Genomic DNA, 24841 nt, shown 5'->3' with positions numbered 1-24841 from the left:
TTTCCACATCCAAAGGGAACATTCTTAGAACATTCTAGCACTCTGTGTGGTCACATGACTTTCTAAATTCAAAGTGGATGATGGTTGATCAGTTTTTGCTGACATCACGTGTTTTTGGCTGTGATGCACTTGGTCTTGAATAATTAATTAAGTTAAGACTAGCAAGAAAAAGGTATCAGAGCAAGCGTGTTTATTCTGACCAATAGAATGACTGAGTAAGCGTGGTTTATTTCTCCATAGAAATCTATGGGATTTGGGCTTCTTAGAACTAACGGGTACTTCCTGTTTGTAAAACCAGTGGGGAAGGGTCACTCAGTCCAGTTCTCATATATTTAACAGTTATAGTAAAATAAACCTCAATCCAAATGGTATTTTCACATTTTGATATAATTTTTTTCGTTAGTTTTTAAATTATTTTATATTGAAACTATCTTTTTGGATCTAGGAATATAAATTGATTCACTGACTAACGTTGATTATTTATTACATCTCCAATATTAAGTGTGAAAAAATATTTATGTGCACAACAGGAAGTAGAACAGACAAAAAAAACGTTTATTTTTGCAAAAAACAATCTTGTGGATGAATATTTCACATTAATGTTCGTGATAATGTTCCAGGTTGGATCCTGACTGCAGTCTGATCCAGGAACAGTCTGTCCAGCTCTCAGGAAGCTCTGCTGCGGCTTCCATCCATCACAGCCTCATCTGAGAGAACGTTATGATGAAGAAAAAGATTTTCTTGGGCGTCACCTGAAGCTCCTCCTCTCCATTCTCACTTAGCTGCGGCGTTGCCGTGCGGCTGTGGCGGCTGCTGCGCCTGCTGCTGCTCAGCCAGCGCCTGCTGCAGCCGCGTGCGCTTGCGGGAGTAATGCTGCCAGTGCAGCAGCTGCTGCTCATCAATGAACTTGGCGCACTGAGCGTTGACCTGCTCCTTCCTGAAGTGCTCGTACTGCAGCAGCTCCAGCATGTGCAGGCAGTGGGGGTACCTGCAGGGGGCGCCAAAGACACGGTCAGAAACCTGCAGGCCAAAGGACCCGCAGACTGTCCAGTGTTCAGAGTGGAGAAGGAAAAAAACGGCGCCTTACTTCAGGAACTTGGAGTACTCTGGCTCCTTCCAGTACAGCAGGTACTTCAGGTAGTTGATGAAGGGTCGCTCCTTCAGGAAGCCCCTCTGAGCCAGAACTGCAGACAAACGGGTCAGAGATTGAGCCTGAGACGCAGGTGAGGCTGCTCAGGCTTCACAATAAACATGCTTTACAACATTCGTGCAGAGAACTATTTCCTATGAAGATCTATGGAGAAAGCCTGCAGTGATAGAATGGCGCCCCCTGGTGTAACAGATCTTGAGGTGATGCCAGAGCGGGACAGGAACCTGGCGTCCTGTTGGATGACAAGGCTCCTGGAAGTGTGAGTGGACTAGTTGGAGCGATGATTCCAGAGACGATCGCCGTTATCCATCTGCTCGCTTTCCTTCAGAAGAATCTAACCCCCCCTCAATTACTGATCCTGACCGTGGAGCGGCCCTTCCACGCCCTCGTGGTCACTAGAGATGACAGGCCCTCTCTCTCTTCTGTTTTTTTTTTTTGATTGACCAAATCAAATTAACTTCTCTGCAAAAGTACAAACCTGCCTATGAAAACAAACTGCATTCATGTGAAGTATATCTACAGCAGTGTCGGGTAAATTACTTCTGAAAAGTCATTGATTACATTACTTAGTTACTGGATCAAAATTGTAATTAAGTTAATATACTCATTACCGATTTAAAAAATTCACTACGTTACTTTACTTTGTTTCCCTCATTTATAAATCAAGGGAAAAACAGCACTGAAAAGATCCTCCTGCCTGTCGTTCAACTTTATTTTTAAAAACATGACCATTCAAAGTATGAAGCTGGTTCAAGACAAATCCTGGTTTCCTTTGAACTCAGACAACAGTGTGAAAAATGAGACAGAAATAAGTTACAGCACATGTGGTCTGTGACACTGCTCAAGGTCAGATGAACCTGTTATTCCAATCTATCAAATCTGAAAACACAAAGAACTATTTAATGCCTCCATGTTCATTTCTGCTGACTTTAAGTTCCATTACAATGAGTTGCACCTTTCTCTATCTACGTCTGTGTTTTGTGCAAAGTCCTTCACAGCTGTGAATCCCCTGAGCTACCCCCCCCCCCTTTACGGAGTGCATCGAGCGCCATCTCATATTGACCAGAGACACAGTCATGTGTAGCTTACAGTTAACAATAAAGTAAGAAAGGCTGAATTAATACTTTAAAAAAAAAAACAACTCCCAGGAAGGATCCGGGTCGTGTCTTTCACACCAAAGAGCCGACTTTAAGGTTGTTTCACTTGCTACTGACACATCAGTACACGAGTCTCTGCTCTGCTGCTCACCTGCTGCTCCTCAGGGATAACAAGACTCCTTGCAGGATCTCTTTTTGTCTTTTTCATCTTTGAGCCAGTTTGGAAAGCAAAGCGACTGCAGCAATGAGGGGATGTCTGTACTTTGACCGATCCCCCATGCTGCTATGTGCCAGTAATTCCGTCTTTTTTTATAATTAGTCTCTGTTTCATTTCAATTAACAGAGAAAAAGTCAAAGCCTGCAAAATCTAAGTAACAAAGTAACAAGGGTTTCTATAGTCCAGTAACTGTAATTCATTACAGAATATGAGCTGTAATTTGTTATGTTCTACCGTTACTGACAAAAGTAATTAAATTACAGTAATTTGTTACTTTGTAATCCATTACCCCAACACTGAGCAACATACAGAAGTGAGGATATTTATCAGTTTAAACAAACACATTTCTGTCTTTAATGAAGAAAGGTCAGGAAAAAAAAAAAAAAAAAACTAAATGAGTAAAATAGGTGAATCTGATCTTTAATGTGATACATAATATGGAAAAACATGAAAATTGGAGTAATATTTTTGGCTTTTCAGAGCTTTTTGTTCCTTCTTTTCATTGGGCAGTCATAAAAACAGGTTTTCATGGAATATTCGTGTTGAGGCCTTGCAGGGCTTCAGATTATTGAAGGATTTCAAGCCTCCAACCAAACGAACTTCCAGTTAAGGAATGTAGTTTCTGGCTTCACTTTTCAGGGAAGTTAAAGAACAAATGTTAAAGAAAAGATGAAGAGACTTACAGTTCAGGTAGTACGGATTTGCCAAACACTGCACAAACTCCAGCTCGGCCTGGAAGCGGTGCCGGGCCTGCTCATCTGGACCAGAAAAGACAGCATCACACAAAAGTAAAAAACACTGCGAATTCTGAAACAATAAGCAGTTTGGGCCTGACGACCTGCTGCAGTTATTATTATTATTATTTTTTTGCTGCTCTGATATTTCCATGATTCGTGTGTTATGCTAACACTGTAAATGAGTTTTATTTCCCCAAACACATTTCCTGTGTTAGACCAGTGGACTGGGTGATAAGTTAGAAACTATATAAGCGCGACGCAAGAACTGGTTTATTGTCAGACTACATTTTCACAAACGAGCCTCTGAGGTTCGGCTACTAAATACAACCAAACAAAAAGATGCGACCGACAAAAACGTCTGACTAAAGTAAATGTGAGTTCAACCAGTACACAATTTTACTAGCAGTGTCCTGAAAACCTTAGAGGGTCAGTCACCGCACAGTGAGTGCGGGAACAACTGTCACCAGAAATCTATGTTTTGAGTAGAACTCCTGGTTCCATGTTGGGGTGGAATCTCAGTCATTCAGGTCATGATAAAATGAAAAGTTCCAAAAGTATTCAACTGGACAAAGTTTCTGGTTTGAAGACGTTTCGCCTCTCACCCGAGCAGTTTCTTCAGTTCTGTCCAACTGGTGCTGAGCTAGAGATTTACATCCTCCTCGCTGGAGTCCTTTGATGGCCAACCAAACCCCCCAGTGACTGATTCGTTGACCCCTGTGTCCCGGTTGTGTCTATCTCTTCCTTTTCCTCACTGACGGTGCTTTCTGCCCAGAGAAACCTTTAAGAGGGCCTGACGCTTGTTTGTGTAATATTCAATAGAATGAGGGTTTTTATTTAGCGTTGTAGTAATGTGCGTTAGCAGCTGAAGGTGGGTAAAATGCCTGACTGAGGCAAACATCAAGCGTCACAGACAGATGTGGAGCAGTGGACGTCGTTTTTCAAAATAAAACCTTCATAAACACCTGATTAACAGAAAAAAGGAAGAGTGGTACCGATATGGAGCTGGAGACCACTGTCCCCGGTGAATCATTGAGTTAATGGGGTAGTTAAGGTAGTATGTCTGATAAAATCTCACATTTACAAAGTTATTCAAACCTGATAGAGCTTTATTAAACCCACGTGAACTAGTGTGTTGTCCTTATGTCGGTCTTTGGTTTATTTATTGGTTAAAGAGAGTTAGCAGTTTGCTAAAATTAGCCCAACGTTTTTGAAATTATGAATTATATGCAGTCTGAAGATCTTACTTATTCCTGCTCAAGCGACCTGTACTAGTATGTCGGGGTTTACTTTGGCTTCTTTATGAAAAATGTGTCAAGATGGACGAGCTTCATATTCTATCTTTTTAAACTTTCTCATAAATGTCATATTACTTATTTTACGGACTACAGCGAAAAAATCCCCGCGTTAATCGCCGACATTATTAATTTATTATTTACGAAAAATTTTCGGCTTGTTGTACGCACGAACTCAGGTTAATAAAAGCATCAACACAGCTTTAAGTCTTTTACAAAAGTTAGAAATACACAGTTTCTCAAATGTCAAATAAAAACACAAGAATAATGAAGACATTCATCATCCTCCCATATAGTTAGACTTAGAAGAACCAAAGCTAACAAAAATAGGTTTAGCTACAAACCTGTTTCCATGGTATCGACCCGAACAGTAACTATTTACTGTCCACAAACTGAGCAGGGCTTCCAGAAAGAGCAGAAAATCCTTATATGTGTTTAAATGTTTAACAAATCTTCAGTCCAGCTGCTTTTGTTTAGCTTTCATCAGCCGTAAGTGAACTACTCGGGCAAAACCACTTCCGACTTTGCGACACCTGCTATCTACTTTACGGCTTTTTTTCTTTTGCAACAAAACTTTGTTGTTCAGCACACGGACAACAAAAACTGAGACAGAAAATACCCAACACAAATAAAAAATACTTGTTAATCATACTTTTGGTTATATAGTGTTTGAAGTCTGAAGAAATAAACATTAAATGTCATCATGAAACAGAAATAATTTGAACAGTGAATAAAAAACGTCCATGTTTATTTGAGTCTTTGTTATTTATTGGAAAAACACAGAAATTAAATGATCAAAAAGCAGTAAACGGAAAATGTTTTGTTATTTTTCATCCAGTCTGATGTTAATGTTTTTCTCTGAACACTGAAAAATATGAGAATATGCAAAAACTTTAGGTAATCAAAATGTTTCACACTTGATTCATAGGATTTCTGATCTTGTAGTTCAGCATCTGGCCGTATGATTGCTGTATGAATGATTGTGGCGCTCCATGTATGTATGTATGATTGTGGCCCATGTGTGATTGTGGCGCTCCACAATCTTACTAGGCTGTGCTTTTCCTGCCAGCATCTTACACCCTGCAGTTATGTGCTGGATTGTTTCAGGCGCCTCTTTGCACAGCCTACACCTTGGGTCTTGTCTGGTGTGGTAGATCTGAGCCTCCATTGCTCTGGTGTTCAGGGTTTGTTCCTGGGCTGCCAGGATGAGTGCTTCAGTGCTGTCCTGTAGGCCAGCCCTTTCTAGCCATTGGTAGCACTTCTTGATATCAGCAGCTTCAGTTATGGTCCGGTTTGTCCTCCCATGAGGATTTGTCCTCTAGCACTGCATCCCTCTCCGTTGCCTGAGACATTCACTGAACACACTGTCAGTTGGGGCCTTGAGTTTGATGTATTTGTGTGCAGCAGGAAGAAAGAAATAAGAAAGTGCACTCGCTGTAGTTAAACACAGTGACGTATGCTTCAGAGGACGTTCAATTGGCTGTTCTGCATGTCAATCAAGTGACATCTTTCCTGCCGAGGATGATGATTCACTGACAGATTTTTAAAAAATATATTTTGATATTTATTTCTTATTTTTGATGACCTGCAATCTACAGTTCCATCCTTCGTGATCGACATAATGAGCACCCCTGACCTAAAGGATTTGAATGTGGACCATAAAATAACACTCTTTACATGTTTGAGTGATAAAGTTTTATTATCAACAAGTAAAAGGAGTTAGCAACAGGTTTGTAAAAAACAGGAAGATACATATGTACACAACACACACATACGTGCATACACAAACACACACACACACACACACACACACACACAAACAGGCACACCTTTGTTACTTATATTGGTTTATATAAAAACTAAAAACCTTTGTAGAGATCAGCAAAAACCTCAATAGATCTGCCGTTTTCAGATTCAAACCACTGCAACACAAGACGTCTAAAAAACCTGCTTCTCCACGTTTCTCTTAGGTAACACAGAGAGACTCTGACCCAAACTTCATTTACTGAATGTTAAATGAAGAAAACTGGTTGTGAACTGACCAAGCTTGATCTAAATTTTACCGTCCTTGAAGGACAACAGGAATGTTTCAGTGAAGGTTCATAGTTGTTTCTCATGCTGCATTTTAAAAATATACTCACAAAAAAGTCTTGTATAATGCTTTTGATTAAAATGTTTGTAAATATGAAATTCAGTAAATACTTTTGTATTTCTCTCCAGTTTCCACTTTAATGTCATCTTGGCTCAGAGATTCTGTGAAGGAAGTCAAAACCAAGTCGACCTGCAAATTGGATTTCAGTTGTTAAAATGTTTTTTTTGCAAGTTTATATTACAAATGTGGATATTTTTTGCTGTTTGAATTGTTTGCTCATTATAATATGAACATTTGCAATTTTGATCTCCAAAAACTTTGGTAACTTTGTGGAACTCTGGAGAACAAACTCATCAGTGAGAAGCTGAAAGCCATGAGTCCATGTTTCTGCAGATCTGAACACCGAGGTTGTTGGTTCTACACTGATGTGGTGGCATTGGCCCATGAAGGGAAGGAGTCCAGAGAGAAAAGGACACGCCCCCAGCTGTTGATGGCCAGACTGATGCAGCCAATCCCAATGATGTTCATTACCACGCCAGTTTTAGCCTGCAGGGGGCGCAGCACAGTTAGCATGACAGGGGTGAAGCAGGGTGTGATCTGAGCTCAGGTCAGAGGCAGAACTCACCATGTCGGACACTTTAAGGAACCCGGAAGAGAAGACAATGGCATTTGGGGGTGTGGCCACAGGCAGCATGAAGGCAAAGGAGGCGCTTAAGGTGCACGGGATCATGACGTACAGCGGGTTCACGCCAATGGACTGCGACTGCAAAGGAAGTGACAAGGCCTCAGCACGTTTTACAAAATAGTCGCCCAAGAAAACAGATTGTGTTCACCAAAACATTTTGGTGAACTGAAACAGAGGCTTTGCAGAAACACCAGTGAAGATCCTTCAGAATAAAAGCCTTTGTTGCAGTTCAAATAGTTTACGCTAAAAAGTGGTAAAAGGTGGAGAAATCTGTCTCCGCCCATTTCCTCTTGTTTTTTTGGAGATGACTAACAGCAGTTTATTGATTCGTGAGAGTGCGTTTGCTTGTCTCTTACCATGGAGGCCAAAATGGGCAGAAAGAGTGTTGCCGTGGCGACGTTGCTGGCACACTCAGTGAAGGTGGCGATAAGGAGGCAAATGATGATGGCGATGGCCCACGGGGGGATGGAGTGCAGCGGGGTCATCTGAGCACCGAGCCAGTGGGACAGGCCGGACACCTGACAGCCAAAAAAATAACAACAAAAATATTTCATAGAGACACCATTTAGGAAAAACGTCTATGATGTTTAAAAAAAAAAAGGTTAAAACTGGAGCTTCCATCAGCAGGATAGAGAAATGAAGGAAAAGCTTCACCTCGCTGCCTTTGGCCAGAGCGAAGCCCCCTCCCAGCAGCAGCACAATGTTCCAGGGCATCTTCTTTTGAGTCACCTGCCAGGTGAGAAGAGGAGGGGCGGGGCCTGGAGAAGCTTGGCTCTCTGGTTGGACAGAGACACAAAGACCTGACTGAGCCTGTTGGAAGCGTTGAGCTGCTCGGCTGCAGCGCTGCTCACCTGAGCCGCAGCTCTTCCAGCAGCAGAGGTAGTACGGCGGCTCCGAGGGCAGGACGAACAGCAGCACCGACACCAACAGCGAAACAGTGGCGTCCGTCACAAACCTGAACAAAGAGACTGTCTCACTTCCTGTTCTGTCTAAGGCAATTAGCATCCGGCAATCCTCAGCCCAATTACAGCAGACATCTTTAGACCCTGCAGCTCAGGTGGAAAACAACGTTTTTATTCGTCAGGTTGGGACCCCTTTCCACTGACCCCCTGATGAAGGTTCAATCCACTCCGCTTTCTTCTTTTTCCTCCTTAATATCAACTCTGTGTCAAAGAAGGACCACATCACTGTGCTGCTGCCTCCACTTCTACGTCTGGTAGTTTACTCTGAGGTGAAAAACTTTTTCTTCCAAAGCTAACAAACACCTGATGCAGATTATTGGGAACCAAAGACAAAACATTTCAGGGTTAAAAAAGATGATTTGAGTTAGCCTAGCTAAAAGACCAACAGGTAAACATTTGGTCTGATGGTGCAGGTAAGCAGGTAAACATCTGCTTTGAAGTTTGCACCATAAAAGTGCAGATCTGAGTAATAGTGAGCAGAAGTGAGTCAAGTCAAGTCCAGAAGTTCTGCTTCCAGGGTTCTTTCTGGATTCTGTTTCTTAACTTTATGTCAAAGGGCTTTATGAAATCAAACCCTCATCAAACATAATTGTTTTATAATTTATACAAATTATCTCTTATTATTTTTAACACTGATTCATCTACAGGTGGATAGCTCAGTTTCATGGCTTTCTATGGCATGCAATGAGCTAAAAACCGGTATGGGTCTTTGGGCAAGACCCTTCGCGCTGCTGCCTATCTTGGTCTCCCTGCGCCTTAAAAATACAGGGTTGTGTCTAGAAAGGCATCCGACATAAAAACTCTCTGCCAAACCTCCTGAAACTCTGTGTTGATGACGAAGAGCCCGTGGTGATAGTCCTGGGGTTGTTTGTTCAAAATCTGACCCTGAACCAGATAGGAACACATCCAAATCCAGCTCTGATCCTTTCAATCAGATTTCCCTCTGTGAATGAGGGCCTCGTGTCCACACTTATCAGAAACTCTTCTTTCATGAAAACGGGTTGAGTCACTAAATGATGAATGAACCGGTGGAGGAAAAACTGCATGGGGTCGTAGAGGTCACAGCCCACTCCGCTCACAGGCTCGTTACGTCAACAGAAGCCCACACACTCAAACTGTGCTCCCTCTTTAGGAGTTCTGCATCACAAGAAATAAAGATAAAAACCGAGTGAACGTGCCAGAGACCAACAACTGTTCAGGACCACATAGAGGCGGCATGAGGCCAGTCAACACCACATCAATGAAATCACCAGACAGTTCTCTCCTATGTATCATCATTTCTATTGGGTTCACGTCATTTTTTAGTCACCAATGTTGAAAGACTTTTATAGGACTTTGCAAAAACCCTTTGCATCTTAACGGACAGAAAAATAATCATATTGGTCGCCCATGAAATAACATGGAGCCACTAAAATAATCTGAACTTCTTTAGATGCACCCTGATGTCCTCACCGCAGCAGTTTTACAAAAATAAAAATAAAAAACACAAACACACTTTACCGTTACCATTAACCCTTTGACAGCAGGGATTTAGGTTCAGTGTTGACATTCTTTTGACTACTGTAACTTTTCAACCATTCCTGCTGTCAATGTAAACCAGCTGATTCTGTCGTAGAGAAAAGCAGCTTTGTGCCGTTGTGTAACGAATACTGGCACAAAGCTGACTTTCCTTTATGTCAGAGTCAAACAGTTGAAGAGTTCCGGTATGTCAGAGAGTGTGTGTTATTTAGGTGTCAGCGGCGACATCTCCAATGTTAAACAGCTATAGGCTAGCCCCCACTTTTGACCCACAGGGTCAGAACCACAGGCTCTGACTTTACACAGTTATCATTTGAAATGTATGCTCTCATTTGTTCTTCCGGAAATTAGTCACAGAACTTTTCCCCAGAAGTTTGGGTTCTGTGGTTCTGTAGCAGACTGATGATTCAGATTACACTGAATTCAGGTTTTAGTGCAGATTTCCACACTGACCTAGTTTTTGTTGATAAAACATGAAAGTGACCGTCCCAGGCCGACCTGTGTCCACACCGTCAGACCCTGACATTTGTACCTAGTACACGTTTCCAGTGTTTGTTCCTCACCTCTGGTTCCTGTTTGTTCACAGCTCCTGACCTGCTGCCAGCAGTAAACTGCCGTTTGAGTTCATTCCTGCATCAGAGTTTTTCCATACATCGGCACTCCAGAGTGACAGATTTATTCACAGCGGCACCTCTGCTCAGGATAAGCAGACCCTCACATGATGGCTCAAAACTCCTAAAGTTCGCTTTCTGCATTAGTGAAAACGAAACAAGAGCCAAACCTTTTCTCCAACTAAACAAAAAGGACACCATGCAACGCTGTGAGGGGTCAAAGGGTTTCCTCCTGCAGTCTCATCTACATCCAGGAAGAATCTAAAAACATTTGAGGTGCCGCAGAGACAGCGTCTCTGACATGAGTCAAATTTCCTTCAACCCAAAAAAACTGCTTTTAACCTCTCAAGACCTGAGCTCTTGCTTGATTTGCCTTTTTTATTTCGTAGTCACAGAGCCTCAGTTAAGCAGAATGAACTACTGTGGTAAGATAACCCAACATGTGATGTCCATAGACGTGTACACCAGGTCTTCAGAGGTTAAATAACAAAAAATGTGCCAATAATGTGGAAAACATTTGTTTCTAAGATTTCCTGTTCACATATATAAAACCACGAGACCGTTTTATTCAAAATACATCTGAAGAATATCAGACGCAAAATTTATCTCCCATGAAAGAATGCACTAAATACTTTAGTATTTTTTTTTAACTTTCATGATGCCTAGTTTTTGGAGTGAAAACATAAAAGCACAAGCAGAGTTTTTGCAATAAAGACTTGTGTTTCTGCTCCTGGTACCACGTGGTCCTCTGGGCTTGGGTGTGGAGGTGCGTGGTGGGGTGGTGGTCTGGCTTGGCTCGGGGGGGTGGTCCCTTTGCCTGTGCTGGGGGGGGTTGGCGGGGGGCCCTGCTCGGGGGGGCCCAGCGGCGCTGGATGGGCTGCCCATCTGCACCTGGGGCTGGGATCGGCCCTTCCCTGGCTCTGGGACGGGACGGGACAACCCTCTCGGGGCCCCCGGTCGCTCTGGGTGTCATCCGCTTCGGCGCTGCGGGGTCTGAGGTGGGGCGGGGTGGGGGGCTTGTCGGCCCTGTCCTGTTGGGGGGCGTTCTGGGGGGGAAGGGGGGCCCATTATTGGTGCGGGGCGGGGGGGCTGACGGGTCGGGGTCTCCTTGGTGGTTGCCTCGGCCGGTGTGTGCAGGTCCCTTGGCGACGGCGGTCGTGTCCCCTTTTGGTGCCGGCTTCCTGGGCCCGGCGGTGCTCTCTCCGCGCGGTGGGGGGGTTCACATTACACCTGAGCCGGGGGTATTCGTGTCCCTGGGGGGTGGGTTCTGGTCCTTGCCCCTGAGCGCTGGGCCCCGCCAAACTTCCAACAGTGGCCAAGCCTGGTCGGGCCATATTTACAACACCCCTTGTGGGCCCCCTTTTTTCCCCCTCCTGGGCGGGGGCGGCGGGCCCCTGCCTTGCTCCTCCCTGGACCAACCGTGGGCCGGGTGGGTGGCTGCCTGGAGTGCGGAGCGGGTCTCCCTTGGGGGGTCCTGGCTCGTACCTGGGGTTGGGGCTGGGGGATGCCCGGATCTCCTGGAGGGTGGTGGGGTGCTCGTCTGGGGCTGTGGGCGGCCTTCTCCGGTGGAGCCCTGCGTTGGGCTCTCCCGGCGCGGCGGGGGGGCTGCATTCCTGGTTGGGCTGGGGCGGCGCTCTCTTTCCCTCCGCGCCTCCCTTCTCTCTGGCTCTGGGGGCCTCGCGGCGGTCCTGCTGGCCCTGGCCTGGTTGGCGGTCTTGGTCGCCCGGGGGGCGGTTGTTCCCTGCCTGTTCCCGTGTGGCGTTGGGGGGATTCCGGCTGCCGCTGCTGCTGCGGCGGGGGTCTGGGTGTGGGGGTGGCTGGGCGCTCCTCCTCCTTCTTTTCACATTCCACCATCCATTTTAGAAGAACATAAACACTCACCTGAGCACAGGTGTTAGCACACCTTTGCACTAATACACTAATAGTTTGCATGATTGAATGAATGAAAGATTTCACACTAGTTGGTTTAAAGGTATAGGTATGCGTTTGTGAACACTATTTTGTGTACATGTTGACATGTGGACATTTTTGCAGCTAGCAGGTGTGTTGATAACATCTGAGTGTGTGTGGACAGGCCCCGCCCTTTTTGAACATTTGAACCTACTGTAATGATAAACAACCAGTAAACCTGTCTGCTCTATGTTGCTTCATGGTCTTACCCCACCCCCCCTCTCACTATCACCCCCCCCCCCCCTCTCTCTAACATCCCCCTCTCTTCTTCCTTTCTTTCCTTTTCCGTCCGGTCCAACACCAAAGATTTTCAAACATGGTTGAAATAAATAAAGTTTGGCCTCAATTACAAAAGGGGTTTATTCAGTCATACCTTTGGTTTGTCTGAAGATTAATAACCCCTCTTGTTAAAGTAAAATATGTCCAACACAAGAGGCCCTCAGCTCTCATCTGCCTGCCTAGCTGTTGGACAGGACAAGTTTAAAAAAAAAAATAAAGACTTGTGTTTACACACTTTTTTAGTTTAGGTCCACTTGAGCTCCGTGAACCTCCGTATACAAATGACGGCAAACCCTCAGAAAGTCCCGAGAAACAGGTGGAGCAGCAGAACAAGAAAACTACATTACTTCCAAATGTTTGTATGTTAGACTACACCTTCATGCTGGACTGATATAAAAGTCAGTTTCTGCTATTGACAGTACATAAGAACTGGACTGAGTGACACTTCCCCTCTGGCGTTCCAAACAGGAAGTACCTTCTGGCTCCAAGAAGCCAAAATCCCATAAACTTCTATAGAGAAATAAAGAGCTGTTACTCATTCTATTGGTCAGAAGAACCATTCCTGATCTGACACCTTTTTTTTTACATATTCTTGATAAAACTCATTTTTCACTTTTTTCATGATTTTTTTTTGTGGAGAAAGTTATTCCAGTCACAAATTGACCAATCAGATGCATCAATCAAAGTTTGTGGTCTCATGTCAAGCGTTTAAAGTGTTTGATTGACAGATTTTGTGTAAATTGTTTTCAGGCGGTAGTGGCATGGACCTCCAAGCTCACTCCTGATTGGCGGGAGTGGAAACGATGACTTAGACCAATCACTGCTTACTGATGCCGTCTGGCTCCAACATGGCGGCGTCTGTATCGCAAAAAATGGCAACTGAAATGACTTAATTTAGTTGGTGCTGGAAGGAAATTATTTTCTATGGTTGACTTCACACTTGCTCGCTCCAGTTCTCACATACAGTCAATGGATTTTACGCAGATGAGACTCTGATTGATCCTCATCAGTGCACATTCAGAATATTGGCTCAAAAACTGTAAATGAAGGCATTATTTCTTCTGTCATCTGCGTGAATGCTGAGGTTCTTCACGCAGCGCCTTACAAACGCAGCTCAGCTTCAACCTACAGTCAGCATCTACTCACTCAGCGTTGGTGTTGAAGGTGTGGGTGGCCCAGCCATCCATGAAACGAGGATCTCGGGTGAACCACAGTGACACCATAAGGATGAAGAGCGCCAAGACGCTGCCCTCTCCGTAGCTCATGGGCCCCAGTCGGTCATACTCCTCCTTGATCACCTTATATGCCGCCTTCTCTTTCTCAGACGGGACCGAACCACAACCCCACATGCTCCACAAGCTGCAGCGGATAAAGCAGAACTGAGAAATGCCACCATGTTCACAGCACTGTGGGACAAACTGTGCTTCAGCCTTTCTTGGAAGAATGGCCTCACTTGCTGCCGATGTAGAGGAACTGCAGCCAGAACCAGGCCAGCGTCAGCATTAACACCATGGTGGGAAAGGCGAACACAAACCACGACGCAAAGTTGATCACGTCACCGTTCTGCGGGAAGAGTCTGTGAGGACGAACGTGGAGAGGATCTAACATTAGCTTTCAAAAACATCATTTTTTTCAGCTTTAAAAATAAAATGAAGTATCAGTTGACAGGTCGTGTCCAGTCAGTTAAACTCATTCATCTAGAGCCAGATTATTTTGGTAAAATTGACCAGCAGATTACAGTTTAAATACAGTTCAATTCCAGCAGGTTCTGTTTGATGAGCTTCAACAGTGGTCTTCATTTAGTTTATTACCTTCAGTGTATTTAAGAATCGGATTTTCAGTTCTTTGTGGTCAGGTCATCAATTTTGTTACACTTTTACTCCATTAGTTTATCATTTTAACATCTTCAAATGTATGTATTAAATGTTGAAGTTTCTGGTCTCCTGCATACTGGGTGCTTCACCACCGTTTCCTGACACTGACCTGCTGGAGACGTTGACCTGGTTGAAGCAGGAGGCAGATGGTGAAATCTGGCACTGTTTACTGAAATGCTGGTGCTGTGAGAACAAAAGCTCTCTTGTGTTTAAGCATCAACCCGGAGCTAATAAAATGGTCCCACCCCGTGAGACCAGCATGTCACAGTAGAGAGTTCTGACCTGAACCAGGACCTGAACCTCTGTGGTAAGCCGTCATGTGTGTTTGGAATGATTGGACATGTGGGACGGACTGAGTTTGAGTGAATAGGAAGTTGTGTGTTCAGTTCTTACTGGCTCATCTGTCCCACCAGCACTAGGTTTGGTCCGGTTCCTGTCAGGGTGGCGATCCCTCCGATGCTGGCAGCGTAACAAACACACAGCAGGAGGCCCTTACTGATCCTTCTGGTCTCGTCTTCCTCATTGGTGAGTTCTTCCAGCTCCGGGACAGTGCCAGTGTTTTCCAGGTTTACGGCAACTGACACCAGAGGGGAGGGGGGTCAGCTATCATTACACAGCTTTTGACTGTAATAACTAACTTTTTTTCCATCTAGGACACAGTGACCATCACACCTGGGCATAGAACCCCTAACAAACAATTTGTGCTTTTTAATTCAATGTTTTGACACTTTTATGCCACATTTTCTCTTTTACTACTATATAAAAAATGAAAGAATTCATTTGTTACAAAAATGTCAGCATATAAATCCCCTTCATTTTCTGATAAATACTTAAATGCTTCTTCGATCTCAGTCAATCTGCATCTGAACATTCAAATGCCTGATGTTCCATATGAGAAAATAGTGCTATGACTATGTCTGAAGCTTTGTAACTTCGTGGTCTAAGGTTTAGTTCTCTGTGGACTAACCTGCTTTGCTGCTGTCTGATGGGGGTTTGTCTTGAGGTGTTGGTTTTACAATCTCTGTATCCTTGGGGTCCTGGGACATCCCTTCATGCCCAGGTGACACTTCGGTGGCGGTTTCCTCTGAGCTGCCTGGCGTCTGAACCTGTCCTCTCACACCTGGACAAACATTAAAGGGTCCAAACACAATTGGCTTGTATGTTCCAGTTACATCCAGATTATTCCAGTGGGGGATAACATCTTTTTCTGAAGTCAAGTAATGTAAATGTTTGAATAACTAACAGATTAAATGGAAGGGGTTTTGGGTGCAATTCCAAAATTGATCCTGAAACTGGGTAACTGTGATGGAAAAGTTTTTTAAAGAAGCAGATTCAGTGAAGGTGACAAACTTACTGTCTTTTGTCGTTTTCTAGTCCAGTAGAATCTTGATTGTTTCAGAAAGACTGGTCCTTTGTGAGAATTTACTATTGTTAAACAATCCGCAGGTTTGCTTCAGCATCCCTTTAAACACCTTTAACTCCTCTTTTTCTAAAATGGGACAAGCTTTTTTTCTGGTCTTAAAAACCCCAAAACAAATTTACGAAGATAAAGAAACCTTCAGTCGGACGAGGATTTAATTATTCTCGTTATGTGTTTGACCACTTTAAGATTCACAACTCAGGAAGAGTTTTTATGGCTGCACGTTTGTTTCCACAAGCTTCCTGCTGATATTCACCTCACCTTCTTCTGAACATACACTGGTTAGTGGTATGCCAGACTCTTTCTGGGGAGGTTTCTGATGGAGATTTGTGGCCCCGCTCTGGTTCCTGGATGAGGCTGCAGGGCCCACCTTGCCGTTGAGCTGCTCCAGGACGGCTTGGACGATGGGAACCATCATTGCAGTGGTGGCTGTGTTGCTGATCCACATAGACAGGAACGCTGTGACACCCATGAAGCCCAGCATCAGGCTGGAGACGAAAGGAAAGGGCAATCAGATGCTCCAGCAGGAAACAGAACAAATAGCTGAAGCAGGCAAAAATAAGACATCTTTAGCCTTAGTCACATGCACCCACACAGGGGTTTGACCGGGATGGGATTGTCTGGGCTCATGGAGGGTCGTAGAGAGGAGCAGCTGCATCTACGGGGCAGCTGGTGTGTCTTGCAGTTCGCTTAAAGCTGGTGCGGCTACCTTGTGTGATGTCGTGAAAATGGAACGTACAATTGTCGTGTGGGTGGTAAGTGTCTGGTGAAGTTCATGTAAGGGTGATAGAAGGTGCTGTCTTATGATGCCCTTACTTTATGTTCTTGTGACGTAAGGTTGGTGAGGTGCAAGTGCTGGCCTTACTGATCCCATGCAATTCTGATGCATGGGGTGTGCAGGTGATATATAAGTGCCCTTGTGAAGTGCACAGGATTTGGGAGGGTGGAGAAACTGAAAAATCCGTACAACACTCCTGCGTTTCATCTTTACTTCCTCTAGCGTGTTGTTTGAGTGTTCACTATGATCTGTCACTCGCAGGAGACCCATAGAAAAAAAGGTGCACTAACATTTTCACCCTCATTTTTTTGTTTTTAACCACTTTGTCGGTAACAAACTTCCCTGAAAACATTGGGTTTTTCTCCCCTTAGAGTGATCACAGGATCTTTCACAGGTATTAATGGTTGACTCTGAAGCTACAACTTCACAAATTCACCAGAAAATCCAGTGAATAAGTAACACTGAAGAAACCTTTTGGTTACTGAGGCTGTTTTTAAAGTCTGGCTTATTTAACTTGATTATTCATCTACAAGTGGCTGTTTTCACTGTTTTGGGTTAACAGTGGCAGCTTTATGGCACTAAAACAGGATATTTAAAACCTTGTATAAATATGTTTGGAGGTACAAAGAAAAAATATAAATGCAAACTACTCCAAGAGGCCTGGGATCCTAAAATGTGACTGATTTGTGCAGATTTTCTTTGGTGTTCACAACATTATTTTTTTCCTCAGTTTTTTATCTTCATGACAAACTCCAATTGAATTTTCTGAGCTGGAGCTAAATGAGCCGTGATTCTTACATTTAGCAGTCACTTCTCTCTAAAATTATGATTTTTTTTTTTTCAATTGCTTGGTCTCTGGATTGAAATATCTTGTCCAAGGAAGATCTGGTTTAGAATTGGAACCTCCGACAAACCCGTTGGCAGAAAAGCTGGTCAGTGAAATAATCCAGTCACCATAATGAACATGAGAGGGGATGTGTTGCTAAGGCTAACAGTTGCTGTTAGGCTCTATCTTTCATTGTGTCTGTAGATGCAGGCGCCCCACAAAGACCCTCTATCTACAGAATAAAGACCAAACAAGGACAGAGTGTTGCAATTCCTCAAATGATCACTGGGGGCTGGTTTAAGAAGAAATGAGGGTCTGAACTGCTCAGAAACTTACACAATAAATGCATTTACTGTTTGCTTCTAGAAACTTCATGTTTTTTAAATTGTTTTTCTTTTAAAGTCAACTGCAGACAGTGAGTTCTTTTGATTGGCATGTGGATGGACTCATGTGTGGACCATTAACCATAGAACCAGAAAATTCAACCTAATGAGCATAACCTCAGGCTGTAAAGCTCTGATGGGTGGGAACTCACAGAGCAGGACGGACTCCAACCAGCAGGAGAACTCGGAGTGCGATGCGTTTGTGTAGGTTCCAGTGCTCCACGGCCACAGCCACCATCAGCCCCCCCACAAAGAGCATGTTGGTGTCCTTCAGGTACTGCATGCACACCTGAGCAACGACAGTCAGATGGTTTGGTACTCAGAAACAGTCAAACTAAGGACTCTGTGTGATTCCAGCCTCACGTCTTTGGACTCCATGATGCCAAGCATGGGGAACAGGATGGTTGGCAGGAGCGCCGTCACCGCCAGAGGCAGCACCTCTGTGCACCAATAAACCGCCATCAGGGCTATGACATAAGCACAGGCCGCTTCCTGCACAGAAAGAACAGTAAAAAAAAATATCCATGAAGAGAAACAAGAAAAAAAGTTTCACTCTTTTTTGTAATCTGATTATTTCATCAATGATACTTCAAGGAGAAAATGGATGAACACAGCCAGCTAACATGCAAATAAAAATCACAAAGTTCACAAAAGTTAAAACATAAAATTAAAACCAGTCATATACATGTTGCAGACAATAATAATAATAATAATAATAATAAAATAAAAGACAGTAAAAGCAAAGTAAAACACAATAAAAAACAAAACTAGATGAACTAAAAGCTCTTCTGAAAAAACACTCAAAGAAGTCGATCTGGTGTAATGACGTTCTAAAGGGGAGGAGCAATAGGAGAAAGCAAGGTCTCTTCGGGCTTGAATGCAGGTTTTTGGACTTTGTGATAGATTTTGGTTTAAAGACCTCAGGGACCGGACTTAAGAGTCAGGGTTAAAAGATCAGCAATGTACTTGGAAGTTTGTCCATGCAACGCTCTGAAAACTAGAAGTAAAATTATAAAATAGATTCTAAATTGAACTGGAAGCAAACGTAAATAGAATCATGTGTGCTCGTTCATTGACTCCTGTTAATAAAAGCCTTGCCGTTAATAAAAAGCTTTGGATAAAACTGGTAAGAAGCGAATTCCAATAATCTAAACGTGAAAGAATAAAAGCACAAATAATCATCTTCAGGTCAGGTCTTGATAAAATGTTTTTTTACTTTTGCTACATTCCTCAGATGATACACGCATTTTTTTTAACAATTTGTTTAGAGTTTCCTTCCAAAGATAGGGATTTGTCCAACAACACCCCAAGGTTTCTGTCACTCGACAGGACAGAGGAGCTCAGGGAACCAAGGTGCTGTTTTATCGAAGGGATTTTATTTTCTCTGGCAGAAATCACTGTCTCTGTCTTTTAAACATTGAAGAGTAAATGGCTATTAAATAACACACGACTATTAAACAATCCAGTAAATTGGTCAAGTCTGTTTCAGGGAAGGAGCAATAAAGTTGAATGTTGTTTGCTTACAGATTGTGGGAAATTTGGCTAAATTGACTAGTTTCCAAAGAGAAATTATATATACAATGAATAGGGCCCAGAACTGCACCATGGGGAACGCCACAAGATGTTTTTTCCATTTTATAGGTTAATGAACCTAAAGCGATGTTCAAACATCTTCCAGTGAGGTATGAGACAAACCCATCTAAAACAGACCCAGACAACCCATAAACGTCTCGAAGACGTGCAATCATAGTGTTGTGGTCAACAACAACCGATTTCAGATCCGGAAGCATCAAGAGAGTGAACTGGTCAGAATCTGTTGCCTTGAGCTCATCATTAAAGACCTTTAAAGGAGCTGTTTCAGTCAATTGCACAATACATAATACATTTCAATTCCATGAATAATTTTTGTGTGGTTAAGTTGTTAGCATGTGCAACTATGTAAAGAATAAAGCATTTGAAAAAAAGAGTATTTCATAAGTTCAGGTATAGGATGTGTTTTTGTAGCGTTTTTTCACTTTGTTTTTTAGCAGTATAATAAATGCACTTGAAAAAATTGAAAAACATAATCCTCAAGATAATCCTAATGTCTCTCATTGCTCTTCAATTCCATTCCTTTCATCTTTGAGCACCATTTCCTCACTGATGTGTTTTCCTAGTTCTGTCAAAGAACTCAGGGATTCACTCTTTGTGCTTGTGTGCTCTCTACATTGTCTCGGTTATTTTGTTAAATTGATGTAAAGGGGTTAAGCAGAGGAAGATGGAGGTCTGCATTCAGGTCTGCATTGTGAGGTCTGCATTCAGAGCAAAGCCTGACACCGAACTCCAGGACGCACAGACAGTCTGTTCAAACACCTGGTGATGAAAGACCTTGTAGGGACCATCAAACATTGCAAGTCACATATGAGGAAACAACACTTAGGCAAGCAAAGAAAATAATAAACCACCCAGGTCACTTTCTCTTCCTGGAATTTGAGCTTCTACCTTCAGGCAGACGATTTAGAGCAGTCAAATACAGAACAAATCGATTCAGATCTTCATTTATTCCAGCAGCGGTCAGCCTGCTGAACAAGAACTGATTAGTTCTGTTTGCAGAAGGAAATCTTTGTAGAGCAGTTGTCCTAGAAATATCAAAATCGGTGTTCTTCTTACTTGTTTAAAGGAACTTATGTATTTATATTTTGGGTAAGTTTTAATAGTTTGTTGTAGATTAATGGAGTGTTTTGTGAATTTATAATGCATTTTACTGAAATTATTCTTAGCAATATGGTTTTATAGGTTTTAATTAGATATTTTATTATGTTTTACTACTTTACTGTTCATGTCCTTGACTGTGAAGGTCAGGCCTTGGGGACAAATCTGTATACTCTGCTTTTATTTATTTATAATGTAATTGTTTTATGTACTTTTATTACTCTCACTCCATGTATGTGATGTATGTAGGATGTTGATGAACGATGACGGATGTTATACAGTTTTTAGCTCTGTGGCTTAGAACAAATTTCCTCTCTGAGGAATAAAGTTTCCCTTTCCGTTTGATCATTGTTTGATCTAACACATGTACTTGCGGGGAGCCAGTGCTCTACTGGTTTTCACCTGGATCAGGTGTGTTTAGTCAACCAAAATCCAAATCCAGCTAGTTAGTCATGACTGGAGCAAGGTTGATTGGAAAATAGCATTCCATGAAGCTCTGGAGAAGCAGGGTTGGAGGTTGCTGGTTCAGCCTCTCTCCTCTGGCTGCTATCAGCTGCTCACTAAAAACAAGGAAGTATGGGAAATCTGCAGAATGGAACCAGCCAGTCCATGCAAACGCAGTTCTTCTGTCAGTAAAAGGCTCCTCAGCGCAGCAGGAGCATGCTCGAGTCGTGGAAGAGCCGCTTTCTGAGAAAACCTTTGATGGAGGTTAGTCCTGAGAGCAGTCGGACTCAAACACTGCTCTTCTTCCAAAACAAACACAAACGCCTGAATCTTGCTGTGAACTTGGATGCTGCTGACATGACGTGCACGGTCTTCACGTGGACTGTGAGGTCAGTGACCTTGTACTCGTTTCTGATGAGAATGGGCTGACTGAAGAATAAAAATAAACAACTTCTGAGCATATTTGCCTTATTTGCCTAATGTATCACAACATATACGAGGCTGACTGACTGAAAATTAACATTTCATTGAGAGAGAATAACGTCTGTTTAGAAAATACTTCTGATATTTAACCTTTTTCAGTTTTAATAAGCTGCCAGCAGAACCTTGTTTTCCTGTAACTTATGTCATACTAATACAATTTTAATATTGTTAACTTGACCAGAATTAGACAGATTTTCTTAGTGGAGTGAACTATTTTTGTGGGGCTCCATGGATAAGGTTAGGGGGCCACAACTGTTATGTGAAATGACCCTAAAATGTGTCTGAAAATATCTCAAGTCATGGAGATGTTTTCAGAACAGGTTCTTCTCACGTTTCGTGGTGTGTTGTTGGATAAAATCAAGTCTCCAGAGTTTCCTGAATGTCAGAAAACTCCCAGTTTGACCGAAAAAATCCTAAAAATAAACAGACACTTTGAAAATCTGTGACAGATGAGTATCTGAAACGTTTTTCCTGACTATTCTCTGAAATGGATGTCAGGGCAACAGTTGACCCCTCCATGCTGTTGGTCAATCAGTGACACTAAACTGTGAATGGAAGCTACTGTCCAAACAACAGCTGCTGTCCGTTTGCATGACACCACCATCCTTATTTCACAATTCATGATGTGAGTGAAAGCAGAGCGTCTGAAATTAAACCACATTTCTGTATTTCTGCTGAACCTCAGAACAAAAACCTTTCATTCCTTTGCATCCTGTTCCAATCAACGTCATGTAATAATAAACCACCCAGTAATGAACGTTTGAATTTTACACTCTATAATTTGACAGAGAAACAAACCTAAACAAGTAGATATGTAACATGTTGAATAAATGAACAAAAAAATGACTCAAAAAATGTAAAGTTCATAGATTAAAGTGTCCAAATTGTAAACACGGTCAGATTTTAGCGCTTTGCCTTTGGTTTTGAATGAATTTCAGGTTAAAAGAAAGCAGTTAAGGGTAGTTTTTCTGAGGTTAAACGTTAATCTGGTCCAATGTGAACATCCCTGACTGTAGCAGATTTGAAGCAGTGCTTTTGCTGTGGTGCATTGTTCTGATCTTAAGGCAGCGAGTGAGTCACCTTCAGCTTATAGGCTGTTGTTATAGGTAATACTCACCTGTTCACATTCATTCCAAAGGTGTGATGCTCTTCGTTAAGTACAGCTAATGCAGCTGAGGCTGGTGTGATTTCAAATTTTTTTGAAAGTTTTTGTTTTGTTTTATTTTTAAAGAGCCAGTAACAGACTGACGTGTGCACATCCCTTTGACCAGGAAAGGTCATCAAAGGACACTTGTACGGTGGCCCTGAAGTGCAAATCGCATCAACAAATCACTTAACCCAGAAACGCATTAAAGATCCTAACGACAATTAAAGAAGCAAAACAATTACGGAAAAAATAATATTACATTTTGGAAAACAAAAGAAAAATTCCAGAGACCAAAACATAATTCCGAAAAAGAAACAAAAGAAAAAGGAAATGTTCTGGAAAAAACAAAAGTAGGTTTGAGAAATCGAAATGAAACGTCAAAACAGGTGGGGATTATGGGACATCGCTGATTGGATGAAGATTTATGATCATCTTGTTAACAGGACGTAATTTGGTTCGGTATTATCAGAAAATATTTCTTTAGTCGTCTGACCATAGTCACTGCTAAAGTTCAGTCATTGATCAATCGGCTCTTCACCACAGTTCCGGCTAAACATCCTTCTACTTCCCTTTTCTTCAAAACTCAAACGTCATCGTCCGATCAGCAATGTCCCATAAGTCCTATCTTTTCCGGCTTCTTCATTGGTTTCATTTTTTAACATTTTCTTTTATTTTCTGGGAATTACTTTTGTTTTCTGGGATGTATATATATATATATATATATATATATATATATATATTTGCAATTTGGTTTCTGGAAATTCGTTTGATTTCTAAAATGTGATGCTGTTTTAAGAAATATTTGTTTTGCTTTTGATCGTTGATAAGTTTTGGTGTTGAGTGATTTGTTGATGTGATTTGAACTTCAGGGCCACCGTAGACTCGTGGTTGTGTCTGTCATCAGTTCAGATGTTTAACCAGCTCGTGTTTGGATCTGAAGTGTAGAAAGAACAGTTAACATCAGTGATCCCGGTTTATTCTGCTAAACTCTCAGTGTTGGTGGTGAAACTAGTCATTGTTGTTAAACCAGCAGTTTGATTCTGTCATGATCAGTTCCTCAAGCGTGAACTGAATTGTTTACTGTCAGCCAACTCAGTTTTTTTGCTAATTAGTCTCTCACTAGTTAAAAAAACATAAAACTTTAATCATCAAAGTTTTCTTTTCTGTCAGTAAACCAAAAAAAAGTTGCAGCTTTATATGTTATTTTTTTCAGGATTTTTATGGTGATGTTTGATTAGTTTTACAGTTTTCAAATGTCCTAAACTCAGAGACACAATCCTTCAATGAAACTGAGGCATGGTTTAGTTAAAAGTCATTATTAGACGACCCAGAAAGCTCCAAAATACTGTAAACAATCCCAAATACTGGTAACTACTGAAACATTGACTTACTATAGGGCTACTGGTTAGTTAATTGGGTAAGCATGTTGGTTAGTTGGCAGTCGGGCTAAGCTGGTGAGTGCAGTGGGGTTTGGGCTCACCGCGGTGCTCACTGCCAGCGGCAGCAGCAGGAACGGGCTGCAGACCAGGATGAAGACGCCTCTCAGCCTCCAGACCTGGTGCAGCATTTTACGATGCAGAGGAAGAACCGACATGATGGAGGATGAGGATGGTGGTGAGGAAGATGAAGCTGAACGATCCGGCTGCTAAGACTTTTCTTTCTTCCTCTGCTGGGGTCTGTGTCTCTCTCCCAACTCAATTGTGATGCATTTCACGGCCGACTCTAAAGATTAACTTTATGTGGATCTCTCTCTCTCTCTTACACACATACACACTGACACACACACACTGAAACACTCACCTGAACAAACTCAGAGGTGGACGTCAGCCTGTTTGCATGAGGCTGCCTGACCTTTCACCTACAGGACGGACCGATCTGTGTCTGAAAGAGCAAACTGTAGGTTTGAGCTTTGATTCATGAAGGTGCGTCAGCCGGAAGCAAACATGCGAGATGTTCCAAACTGCTGGTGGTTGGGAATGGCTGGAGCCTCTTCTGCTGGCCTCCTGCTGAGGCTGGACGGCATGGAGCTTCACTGAAACAACAGAACTTCTGCCCTCATCCTGACAGCCTCTGCACTGACCTGCATGACCTGAGTTTCAATTTCGCAAAGAAATGAATACGTGTGATCACATCTTGATGAGCCACGACCAGACCATGTGAGAGGAAGGTTTAGTGTCCCAGTATTTCAGCTTCTCAGTATAGTTC

The 24841-nt window shown here is 42.7% G+C and overlaps 2 protein-coding genes across 3 annotated transcripts; both read right to left on the bottom strand.

The window, feature by feature from the left end:
- Positions 1-534: 534 nt before the first annotated feature.
- med31 (mediator complex subunit 31) lies at positions 535-5035 on the bottom strand. The gene is made up of 4 exons (XM_004076662.5): positions 4838-5035; positions 3148-3222; positions 1088-1184; positions 535-988 (listed from the first exon to the last, which is right to left on the bottom strand). The coding sequence occupies exons 1-4, from the start codon at positions 4845-4847 to the stop codon at positions 775-777; spliced, it is 396 nt and encodes a 131-aa protein (XP_004076710.1). The 5' UTR covers positions 4848-5035; the 3' UTR covers positions 535-774.
- A 1138-nt stretch (positions 5036-6173) lies between these two features.
- Positions 6174-24368, bottom strand: LOC101160832 (Na(+)/citrate cotransporter). 2 transcript variants are annotated; one of them, XM_011483842.4, is made up of 13 exons: positions 24117-24367; positions 18235-18363; positions 18024-18160; positions 16146-16372; positions 15432-15584; positions 14858-15041; positions 14044-14166; positions 13737-13949; positions 8122-8225; positions 7925-8046; positions 7627-7788; positions 7211-7348; positions 6174-7131 (listed from the first exon to the last, which is right to left on the bottom strand). In XM_011483842.4, exons 1-13 carry the CDS (start codon positions 24228-24230, stop codon positions 7003-7005), a joined length of 1935 nt encoding a protein of 644 aa, XP_011482144.1. In that variant the 5' UTR covers positions 24231-24367; the 3' UTR covers positions 6174-7002. The 2 variants fall into 2 exon arrangements, with proteins under 2 accessions (XP_011482144.1, XP_020564756.1); XM_020709097.3 differs by having other exon boundaries at positions 7925-8225; positions 24117-24368.
- Positions 24369-24841: the final 473 nt, after the last annotated feature.

This window comes from Oryzias latipes, chromosome 14 (assembly GCF_053564925.1).
Source record: "Oryzias latipes strain Hd-rR chromosome 14, Olatipes_Hd-rR_3.1".
In the NCBI taxonomy this organism is placed as follows: Eukaryota; Metazoa; Chordata; class Actinopteri; order Beloniformes; family Adrianichthyidae; genus Oryzias; species Oryzias latipes.
The sequence above is the reverse complement of the archived record's forward strand: the minus strand, read 5'-3'. Positions and strand labels throughout refer to the sequence as shown.